General features: G+C 42.6%; 1 protein-coding gene across 1 annotated transcript; it reads right to left on the bottom strand.

The window, feature by feature from the left end:
- Positions 1-3,392: 3,392 nt before the first annotated feature.
- On the bottom strand, positions 3,393-9,646 carry LOC101948925 (toll-like receptor 1). Its single transcript, XM_065598155.1, has 2 exons — positions 9,323-9,646; positions 3,393-6,392 (listed from the first exon to the last, which is right to left on the bottom strand). The coding sequence occupies exon 2, from the start codon at positions 6,307-6,309 to the stop codon at positions 3,913-3,915; it is 2,397 nt and encodes a 798-aa protein (XP_065454227.1). The 5' UTR covers positions 6,310-6,392; positions 9,323-9,646; the 3' UTR covers positions 3,393-3,912.
- Positions 9,647-12,050: the final 2,404 nt, after the last annotated feature.

The following is a 12,050-nucleotide window of genomic DNA, read 5'->3' as shown; positions in this document are numbered from 1 at the left end:
GGGTAGAGACCCAGCCCGGCGAGAGGCAGCATTCCCAGGGAAGGGGGGCTGGCAGAGTACCACCTGCTAAGGAGGGAGGAGAGCCCCAGGCTAGCTTCTCTGGGGGGCCAGATGCCCCGGATTCAAAGTTCTCCGTTTACAGGGTTGGCGCGGGGCTGTCCCTGCGGAGCGAGTGCCTTGTTCCCCTGGAGGTGGATGGGAAGAAAGTTTATGGTTACTGGGACACGGGCGCAGAGGTGACACTGGCCCGGCCCGAGGTGGTGGCCCCAGATCGGGTGGTGCCCAACACCTTCCTGACCCTGACCGGGGTGGGCGGGACCCCATTCAAGGTTCCCGTAGCGAGGGTACACCTGAAATGGGGGGCCAAGGAGGGCCCCAAGGACGTGGGAGTGCACCACCATTTGCCCACTGAGGTGTTGATGGGGGGGGACCTAGAGGACTGGCCAAGCAGCCCCCAGACCGCCTTAGTTGTGACCCGCGGTCAGAGCCGGCGAGGGGCACTGCGCCCTGGCCTTGGGGGGGGTGCCTTGCCTGAGGCGCAGGACCCTAACCTGGTGGGGAGGGAACGCCCAGGGACGCGGCTCAGGGAGGCTGCAGCTTCGGACCCAGCGGGCGAGAAAGAGCAGGTGGCCATCCCTGTCCCAGCTGCTGAGTTCCAGGCCGAGTTACAGAGAGATCCCTCCTTGCGGAAGATAAGGGACCTGGCCGACCTCAATGCGGTACAGACCATGGGACGAGGTGGCCGGAAAAGGTTCCTGTGGGAGAAGGGGTTCCTGTACCGAGAATGGGCTCCCCCAGGGAAAATGGAGTCAGGGGGGATCAGGAGGCAGCTGGTGGTACCCCAGAAGTATCGCCGCCAGCTGCTGTGCCGGGCCCATGACATTCCCCTCGCAGGGCACCAGGGAACCTGGCGTACCCAGCAGAGGCTGCTACGGAGCTTTTACTGGCCTGGGGTCTTTGTTACTGTCCGACAGTACTGTGGATCCTGTGACCCCTGTCAGAGGGGGAGGAAGGCCTGGGACAAGGGGAAAACAGCTTTAGGACCCTTGCCCAGCATAGAGGAGCCTTTTCGGAGGGTGGCCAAGGTAAAAAGGGCGGCTCTAAACCAAGAGAGCCCAAAGCACAGACCTCCAGACTGGAGCGCTGGGAGAAGACCACAGCCCAGTTGGAGCCCCAGAGGTATGGGGGTGGGAAAAGGGCACAGGCCGCATAAACCTTCCCACATGCGAACTGCGAGTGCCATCAAGCACCCCCAACCTAAGGGGGGGCGTGAAACTGGAGGGGCCTGGTGTAATTCTCACCAAGGAATGGGAGGGATGCGGGGGCATCCATGGGAACGGGGGTAGGTTCGAACTTCCCCAGGTCACTGGCTAAAGTGACCCTGCTCAGTTCGGTCTCGAAGGGGGGAGAGATGTGACGAACTGGGCCTGTTCTCACTGTGGTCTGTGAATGCTGACAGGGGAGTGTGCTGGGATAGTCTGCATTGGAGGATGGGATCTGCCCGGGGGCGCATTCCTGAGTGTGTAACATGAGAACCCAGGAAGGGGTTGAAGGTCAGGTGACTCCTTGGCCCGGGAAACTGAACAAAGGCTGTGGGAGGGGTCGCTGAAGGGAGTGTGCTGGAAGCAGGCTGGAGAGATGGCTGGGAGGCAGAGATGGCTCTGACCTCCCAAGGGGGGCTGGGCTGGGATGCCCGGGGACCCCAAGATGGACCTAACTGAGGGGGTCCCTGTTGTCAGTGCCTGCAAGACCTGTCTTGGACTGTATTCCTGTCATCCAAATAAACCTTCTGCTTTACTGGCTGGCTGAGAGTCATGGTGAATCGCAGGGAGCCGGGGGTGCAGGGCCCTGAGTTCCCCAATACTCCGTGACACCCCCTCCCTTCCAAACCGTGTGGCTAAATCAGTTGTGGGTTTCCCACACATGCAAAGAGAACAGGCTATGAAAGTTAAAATACACTGTCTGGAGCTGAAAGGAGAACTACCAAAAATGAGAAGTTTCTGCATCGAAATATTAAACAGACTGGTTAATTCAGTATCAGTTCTGCTAATCCAAAAATCTCGCTGACTAGAACATATGGGAATTCCCCCTTTTAATGCATATTTTGCTTTGTTTTTGATGTTCTGTAAATAAAAGGGACTTTTCTTTAATACAATTTATGTAATACATTTTCTAAATATCCACAAAACTATGTGTAGTCTCTCTCTCTCTCTCTATATATATATACACCGCAAATGGCTTGTTTATTTATAAAACATTTTATTTTATTATAGCCAGTTATCTCCTAAATAAAATGTGTTTTATAAATGAACAAGCCATTTGTGGTGTTTCCAAGTAAGTGCAATCTGGTCAATAAAGTGGTAAATTAAAAGAGTAAAGGACTCTTTTGTTCCTGTTATATCTTTGTCAATTCCTAATAGAAACCATGTTACTTTATCAAAATATATAGTAACTTCTTTTCATCAAAAATAAGGTACAAAAAAGTAAGCTGTTATGGACTGATCCGATTTCTGTAGATTGTAGCAATTTTGAGTATTACCATGTTAAATATTTTCCTTCATAACTTCAGGTATTAACTAATATACAGTAAATAATTAATAGAGATTTCTAAGAAATTCTGTACCCCCATTGTAAGCAGATCTAGGCCAACCAGAATGCTTAAGTGCAGCAAAGCAAGAAGAATTAAAAGAGGACTATAGGGCCAAATCCTGTAGGCCTTACATAGGAAAGCTTCTTAATGGATGGGGGAAAGGCTCTGACATAAATGGGCTTTGAATCAGTCCCTTTGATATGTGCTTAGCATTTAGCACATGAATAGTTCCATTGAACGCAACTAGTCTGTGAATACATCATGCTGTTCATCTTAGAAAACAGACAACTAAGGGGGGATATGACAGAGGACTATAAAATCATGAATGGTGTGGAGAAAATGAATAGGGAAGTGTTATTTACCCCTTCACGTAACACAAGAACCAGGAGTCATCCAATGAAAATAATAATAAAACAAACACAAGGAAATACTTTTTCACACAACTCCCAGTCAACCTGTGGAACTTGTTGCCTTGAGAGGTTGTGAGGGCCAAAAGTATAACTGGGTTCAAAAAAGAATTAGGATAAGTTCATGGAGAATGGGTCCATTAATGGCTATTAACCAAGATGGTCAGGGATGAAACCCCAAGCTTTGAGTGTCCCTAAACTGCCAGAAGCGGGCATAGAATGGATCACTCAATAATTGCCCTATTCTGTTCATTCCTTCTGAAGCATCTGGTACAGGCCACTGTAAAAAGACCGGATACTGGGCTAGATGGACCATTGGTCTGACTCAGTGTGGCCATTATGTTATGTTTTTACTACTTAGTACAGCTAAGATTGCCTCATAACTGAAAATCCAATGATAGTCCTAAGAAAGAACTTTCTTTTATTTTTTATTTAATACAAGCAAGCAATTCTATAAGGCCATAACTTCAAAACATGTCAAGCACAAAATTATTTCTAGACATATTTCAGCCTTAAAAAGCATCCAACCCACCCATCATTTCCATTATTTTCAATGATGACTAGTATTAAAGGGAACACAGCTCCAGAAAAAAATTCACCCTGAACATCTGAGCATAAAATAATTAAAATAGTAGAATTATTATGAATATTTTCCTCTTCTGCCCTTTTATAATAGGCAAACTATATAAGAACACTTTTTACACAATGATTTCACTAATAGAAATGAAAATAATAATTTCTACATTTATTACATGTATTTATGGGTTCACAATCATGAATACTATGAGCAAGATAGTGATTTGGTTAATTCCGTGTAATTCCATAGTAAATCGGTTGAGTTTCTTACACATCTAGTTGCATTATAAGCAAAATTAACACAGATAAAATCCAAGAATTGGTAAATTATCTTGTGGTCTACACCACAATCATTTCAGTGGATACTGGTAGGTTAGTGTTAATAGCTACCTTAAGGTTAGCCCAGAAAAGGCCATGTTTGCTTTTCTCCTTTGGCCACTCCAAGTATGTTCTCTTTGCCATGAGAGCTTTCAGCTTGTGATATCTGGCAGGAATGAGATACTGCGGGATTGGTTCCAGTAAAATGAGGATTAAGCTATTGGAACTTTCACTAAATAATTTGTGATGGGCAAAGGAAAGCTCATAGTGGCACCATTCACTCTGCACAAAATTGGGAGACAAAACAAAGATTGATTTGTGGCTTTTCTCAATGCAGTTTATAATGTTCTCAACTATGCTTTTGCCAGGAATGAAGTTCCTCTCATGCAGACAGATCTGTACAGACCCATCTTCCTTCTCCAGGTTTGGGATCAGATGATTCTTCACCCAGAGGGAATCCCGTTCGCTGTATGAAATAAAAGCATGAAACTGTAAAATGCTTTGCAGATCTTCAGGGTGACTCTTCCGAACTCTACGTTTTGTTTGTGTCCACTGCCACATCATCTTCAAATACCACATTACGTCAAAATAGATACACAGAAAGGATGTCACAGCCACTACCACCACTGTAACAACTAGAGCTATAACAAGCAAGAGAGTTGTATTGCAAGATAGTTCAGACAACTGAAAGTCCTTTAGCTGGGTTCCCTTTAAGCCATCTGGATATTCACACACATAAGATTCTGGCCAGCCAACCAACCTTCCGTCTGATTTTTTTTCAAAATTAACAAAGTCTCGTAATTCACAAGAACATTGGAATGGATTGTGTCCTCCTCTGAGCTCTCTGATATTTTGACAACTATGGAAGAAGTCAGATGATGGGGTGAGAATTGAATTCTCTTCTATATTCAGGAATTCCAGACCCCTATAATGACTACATCCAGGTAGCTCAGTTAACCTGTTAAATGCAATATTTAGCTCTTTCAAAGCTTTCAGTTCAGTAATGTCTTTGGTGACCGTTGTGATTTGGTTATTTTGTAGATCAAGTATTTGAGCGTTGATTGGCAAACATCCAAAAACTGAGTCTGTCAATTTGTTTGAGGACAAATTCAGTTTAGCCAGAGTTTCAACCCAGTGGCAGTGGTTCTCATTCTCATCATAATACAGCAAATTCCTACTTATGTCCAAATGTTTCAGTGATTTCATTTTACTCGTCATGGAGCTCACCTTGGAAAGATTCTCTAATTGATTTCTCTGTAAGATAAGCATTTTCAAATGAGTCAGAGTGTCACAGTTCTTAAATACCTCATCTGTCAGGGCATTGTATGAAAAATCTAAATATTGAAATAGGCTAATGTGAGAAGGGCAAAGCATGTGTGGCATATACGCATCAGATATTGTCAAATTTTCAATGTTCATATCTGAAAATGCTTTGTACAGAATATCTTGAGAGAAATAAAAAACCTTAGTACGAATATGCTCCAGTATAAGTGCTTTCATTGAATTACCTGAATGGTTAGATTGTGCCCAATTGTATAAGTGTGAAAAGTCAGTATTGGTCATACTCTGAATAGATCCCGAAAAGGTCAAATTTTTTACAGTGAAATATTCTACAGGTGTATACCAAACAATCATGAAAATTCGCGCAAAGATACTCCAGGACAAATCCACATTGTTGAACCTCAGATTGAGTGTCTTGAATTTCAAAGGGGCAAAAGGAGGGAAAGGGATATCTGTAGAGTTATATCTAATATTTGACAATTCTAACTTCTCTGAAGTGTTCATTCCATCATACAAAAGGGGAAAAGAAAAGTTTTTGTTTATTGGGAAAACAATGTGAAGGTTCTTTGTGTTTAAGACTGTCAAACTCTTGGATTCATAGTGAGAAAGGTCTTCTAAAGTTAGGAAGACAGTATGCAGTTGCAAATGTGTAATACCTCTGAAGTCTGACTTTCGTATCATTGTGGCACTCAGTCCCAGGTATTCCAGGTTCAACATATTGCCAAATTCCTGACAGATGGGCAAAGTTTTAAACTTATTGAAAGAAAGATCTAAATGTCTAAGACGAGCAAGAGTCTGACAGCACATATTCCACAAGTTGTTATGAGATAAATCTAAGCATTCTAATTTCTCATTGAATTTGAAAACATTGAAGTCAAGCTCTCTGATTAGATTATGAGACAGATTTAATACTTGCAGTTCAGGCAGAGAACTGAAATCTGAGATATGAAGTTCAGAGATATTTTTCTGTGATAAATCCAACATTGTTGTATGTCTTGATTGACTTTTTGGAACACAAGCTAGAAAGCTGCTTGAATAGTGTGCAGTAAATTCATTCTCCACAGACAGCTGAATATTATTCCACAATGTGAATGTAAAGATACAAGCAAAAAGGAAGATATTTGTCGGGGATCCCATGATTTCCTCCAGTATTATTCTATCTCTTTGAAGAGTTGATAATTGTGTTTTCTGTCTAATATTTCTCAGTGCTGACTCCAACCCTATAAAAAGAAATGGCATGATTAAATTGTTGTATTTTTAGTGAGATGAGGGTATATGGTAGAGTATAATTTCACCACATAGTTTATATAATAAAAATGATATCATGCACATTATTTTTCTAAATTAGTATCAAATTCATATTATTTATTTCCGGTAATTTCTCAAGGACAATTTCTCTGTTAAGTATAAAGGTAAAGTAGCACAAAGAGACTCATGCTTTTATTTTGTTAAATATTTAGTATTTTTCAGTAGGATGGATACAAACACTGATGCCTTTAAAAAAAAATACAGGTACAAACCGCAAAGGTATGAGCAAATACAAACTTCTCAGCAAACTTTAAAATGAAACAAACTGAAACAGCATTGATGTATTTAGGCATTAAAGGAAAAATCTCATGTAAATAAGAATATCTTACTGTGATCCAGAATCTGCAGATCTAAAGTCTTCCATAGGATGTTCTAGATTGGCCTGGTCCTGACACAGTAGGTGACAAAGCTGCCACAAGTCTTGCAGCCCTGCCCAAAGGTCAGCTAAGCACAGTCCTTACACTCAAAGGAGCACAGGAGTTTCTCCTCCTGGTTTAGAGGCAGGAAAGTTGGTGGAATCATGGCCCTATACTCCCTCAACACCAGCTCAAGGAGCCAGCCAGTTATGCGTTGGAGAGCAGGCTACACCAAAGAGATGGTGCTGAGTGTTCATTCCCACTGTGCACTAGTGAGCTTGGGGAAGAATTGTCCCTCCTCCTAAGTACAGCAACTACAATACATCAAAAAGTGTAGAACAATGTGATTACAGTGTGACCATAGTGTAGTCAATGTATCTGTATGATCCAGTATTCCACACAAAGCTAGTACCAACCTCATGGCACTGCAAAGGCCCCCACATCTGCTAGTTTCAGTCCTGCATTGCCTTGCAGTGGCAGCAGGACAGACCAAGAACCTCTAAGAAAGGCCAAGGAGGAAAACAGCATAAGGCAGGATCTGTGGGTTAAAAACACCCTGGGGACAGATATTGTGGAGATAGAAACTGGCCCAATGTGGTGATCTTATGGCCAAACTTTTCAGCATTATGAAGAGTCTTGAAGAGGTGGTTGCCCAACAACAGGCCAAGAATGTTGGTGGCATTACTATCATCTAAGTGTATGTCCATACTATACTCACAGGGTGTGATTGCAGCTCAAGTAAACATACCCGAGCTAGCTTCAATCTAGCTAGCTCAGGTCCTGGAGCAATGAAAAATCCACAGCGCACACTTCAGTATGGGCTGCAAAAGCCCACTCAGAACCCTGGGTAATTATTCACAGGGCTAACCCCTGCTGAAGCTTGCCACAGCTTCACTGCTCCAGTACTTGAGCTAGCTCCAGTGCATCCACTTGAGCTGCAATCCCCTCCTGGGATGATGATAGACATACCCTAAGGCAAGTAATTAATGCAATGAACACCTGACTTTAAGTATTAGTGACTCATCAACTGTTGCAGGAGAAATATAAAACCCTGCACTTTGGTTCTAGACAGGTAAAATGCTTTTCAGTTCACCCTTAAAGTAATTTTTGTTTAAATAATAATCAAGTATTCTATGGTATAATCCTAATTAGACCCAGGCTAATTTGATTAGACTATTAAAAAATCTCTTCCCCTCATCTCTCAGTTCCCTTTTTCCTTTGAGACAAGGAAAGCAAAAATACATGTAAAATAAAGCTAATAAAAGTAACAACAGAAGAGTAACAGGATGAAGTGGAAATGTAATTGCTGAGGAAAACAATGTTTTATAAAAATATGGGCCAGATTCTGCCCCATAGGAGTTGTATGAGTGCATCTGAGGGCAGAAGCTGGTTTTATATCAAGCTCAGACTGGTCTATAGGGCTATATTGAAATTTCCCAGGAAGAACCAAGACAGGGAGACTCCCACACCCCCTCCAAACAGTGGCAGATCCCATTCATCTGCAGATTTGAGTCATGGTTGGCAGAGGATCCCAAATCCCAGTAAAACATAGATCTATATGAAGAAGGTGATCCCACTGCTGCGGGAAAATGGAGTTAGGAGACATAGTAAGTGAGGATTCAGCTAGGATGTGGAGGGACCCAAGCTGTGCACTGTTGTCCCTTGTGTTTGAATTTAGCATGCTGCTGTGGTATGAACTATGGTGAAGCGTTATCTGAGACAGGCACCGCATACGCATAACACTGTTGGGTGCTAAAGTCAAACACTGAAGCAGCTCAGCCTACCAGAGAATGGTAACATGAAGAGGCAGCAGCAGTGATACTTCCAGTTCCCTTTTATGCTAGTTGGAAAAGGGGGAAATTTGCCAAGATATTTGCTATATTTTTGTCCCTTTTTTGTTGAAATTCAACATTGAGATGAAAATTTTCACTGAAATTTCAAAATTCAAATAATTCTAGTCAACATTAGAGGAAACACCAGCCCCCTAGAGTCTGGTGGTGGGATGAATAGAGACAGCATGAACCACTATTGCCCATTTCACCATTAAATACTCTTTATCTCCTTTCTCTGAAGACATTTGTCTCCCAGTTCAAAGCATCTTCATGTACACACCAAAATATGAAGGATATATACATAACACAGCCTACAAAGTCAATAGCAAGTGAAATTTACTCCTGGGCAAAGGGCTAGCAAAAGGCCTATGCAACACTTAAGTCCCACTTAACCCCTTCAAGGCAGGACTTAAGTGATATCAAGTCTTCATGTTGGTCCTCTGCATAGGGGTGAATTTCTTTCCAAATGCAAACTCCTTTTATAATCAATAATGACCACAGATAAAAAGCAGATAAATAAAGTGGAATATTTTTACTCATTCTCAATACTTCTAACAAACAGAATCTCACTGCATTTTATTAAGATACTGATACTAACGTTCAGTACAAGCAAACAACTGTCTACATGCTCATCTTAACATATTGGATACTTACATGACCATATGGCTTATCTGGAAGTAAAGCTGCCTGCTATGTAGAGCGTTTACCAAAGTCAAACTGCTTAAAATAATACTGAGACAAATTTGATGGTGTAACAATGGTTGTTTCTGATAGTAGCACAGATGATGTCAAGATTTACCACGTCTCTCCTCAGTCATATGTACAAAAAACAGGAAGCAAAACCTTCACTGTCAACTTTACATTGTACTGAAACCTTTTTCAGGGCTCAATATGCAAGATCCTGAGTGCTGTTTCATGTAAGAACATGAGAAGCTCTTTATTAAGAGAACTGTTTACAGTGGTGCTACAACTCTGACTGGCCTTCTAGCCATATGTACACAGAAAGGCTTCCTGGCACTTCTTCCAAACTCCTCCTCCTTTCCATGTTTGATTCAACATAACAAGCACAAACTTAAAACCTCTGGAGAACACTATGACGCTTGTCTCAGACCATGCTTCAAGTGCTAAGTGCTCACGTTTGTGTTGATGGGCTCACAAAAATGTGTGGGGTGAGGGGGTCAAAACTGTTCCCCTTGTCCTGTGGGGTGGAGTGACATGGGAAAGGCCTGACATGTGGGGAACTGAAAGAGGGTTCCCAATATCGTGTGCTCTCCCCAGGTTGCAGGCCATGGCTAGGTTGGCATGCTGGTTTGAACATAGTGTCATAGTATTCTCCAGCAGAGCTGTTTGCTTCTGCATCATGTCCTGCAGACTTTCTTGTATGTCTTTTCATCATTCTCCAAATGCTCTCTTGTGTCCAGGTGCTCCATCGAAAGCCTCTGGCAGTATATCTACACTAAAAAAAAAAAAAAAAAAAAGACCTGTGGCACAGCCGCGACTAACCTGGGTCTGCTGTTTTGGACTCAAGGGGCTTGGGCTGTGGGGCTAAAAACTGCAGTGAAGACATTCGGTCTTGGGCTGGAGCCTGGGACCTGAAACGCCTTGAGGGGTGTGCATCTGAGGCTGGGCTCCAACCTGAGCTCAAAAGTCTACACTGCATTTTTAGCCCCACAGCCCAAGCCCCATGAGCCTGAGTCAATTGGCCTGGGCTCTAAGACTCAGTGTTGCAAGGTTTTTATTGCTTGATATTCTGCACCTTATTACTCCAGCCAGCATCTCCTTCCTCATCCTCTTGAGCTTCCTTCAGAGATTTTTCAAATATTCAGCAGCTGATAAGGCCCCTACCAGTGAAGGTCATGGCATTTCAGCTACAGGGGAGCAGAGACCCTGCACAAGAAATTATTGTCCCAATACTAATCTCCATGCCTACAATTATAAAAAGTTAACTTTTTATTTCAGTTTTGGAATGTTGTTGCCATCTGCTCTTCCCATTCTGGGGTGCACTTGGAGATAGTAAGACATTTTCCACCTTACTTTTCCTTTCTTTAGGACCCCTGTAAAGCTGGGTGGGTGGTAGGCTGTGGGGTTGCTGGTGGGCTGACGGTGGGGTGAGGCAGTAGCAGGGGGAAGGTTAGAAATGCATGCGCACCTCAGCAGGCTGTCTTTATGTTGGAGAATGTTATCCTGAGAGACATCCCCAAGAGGCAGAGAAGGGTTAAGTTCAAAAAGGCAATGAGCAAACTGGGAAGACACAGCAGCGCTGCAATTTACCAGCACGGTATTCCCCCAGCTGATGCAGGCATAGAAGGGAAAAACCAAGTGTATGGCTGACCCTGAGAACGCTGCATTGCCTTGCAATGTGCATGTCAAAATACAGCATTTTCTTTTACTTAAATTCTCTTTTATAACAAGTTCAATAAATTTACAAGATTAATAGACTTTTGCAGTAATTGGCTTGAACCCAAGGGATTAACAAAACTGAAGGTCTGATTGAAATTAGCCATGAAAGCTTTATAATCTCTGTATGTAGTGCTGTTGTAGCCGTGTCAGTCCCAGGATATTAGAGTAACAAGGTCAGTGAGGTAAAATCTTTGATTGGACCAACTTCTGTTGTTGTTTTTTGTTTGTTTATTTTCACGATCCTATGACTATAATAATGTAAAATGTATTTTGATAGAGGCTTAGTCTTTTCATCAATGTACAATACACAGCACTTTCTATGAATAGCCCAACAGCAGCACTGCAACATCCAATTCCCTGGAATTTAGAAGCTGAGACTGAATGGTCACTCATACACCTCTACCCCGATATAACGTGACCCAATATAACACGAATTTGGATATAATGTGGTAAAGCAGCACTCCGGGGGTGGGGGGAAAGAGGGGCTGCATGCTCCAGCGGATCAAAGCAAGTTCGATATAAAACGGTTGAATCATTTCATTAAAAATACAAAAAGTAGAAGTTTTTCACTTTATGTATCCTACGTGTTCTGACTAAACATAATTTCCACAGTGACCAGGTTCATGCAAATATCTTAGTTCTGCCTGTGATCTTTATTTTGCTGCTTGTTCGCAGCTGATGTATTATTAAATAAATCTGTATTTATTATTAATAATAAGCACCTACATTTATATATATCGCCTTTCCTCAGGAATCAGCCTAAAGTCCTCTGCAGACCATGATTACTCACCCACCCCCAGTGAAATGCAGACACTTCTGGGTTGGAAGATAGAAGCCATTCAGAACCAGCAGTACTATTCAAGTTTGTAGGAGGAGTGAAGAATAACTTCTCCATTTGAAACTGCAGAGGGGAAGTTTACATAGCGTGCCAAGTCAGCCTGATGGATGTAGGAGAGTGGTGGACGACAGATATATCAGCTGC

The sequence above is a fragment of the Chrysemys picta genome, chromosome 5 (genome assembly GCF_011386835.1).
Source record: "Chrysemys picta bellii isolate R12L10 chromosome 5, ASM1138683v2, whole genome shotgun sequence".
Lineage (NCBI taxonomy): Eukaryota > Metazoa > Chordata > Testudines > Emydidae > Chrysemys > Chrysemys picta.
The sequence above is the reverse complement of the archived record's forward strand: the minus strand, read 5'-3'. Positions and strand labels throughout refer to the sequence as shown.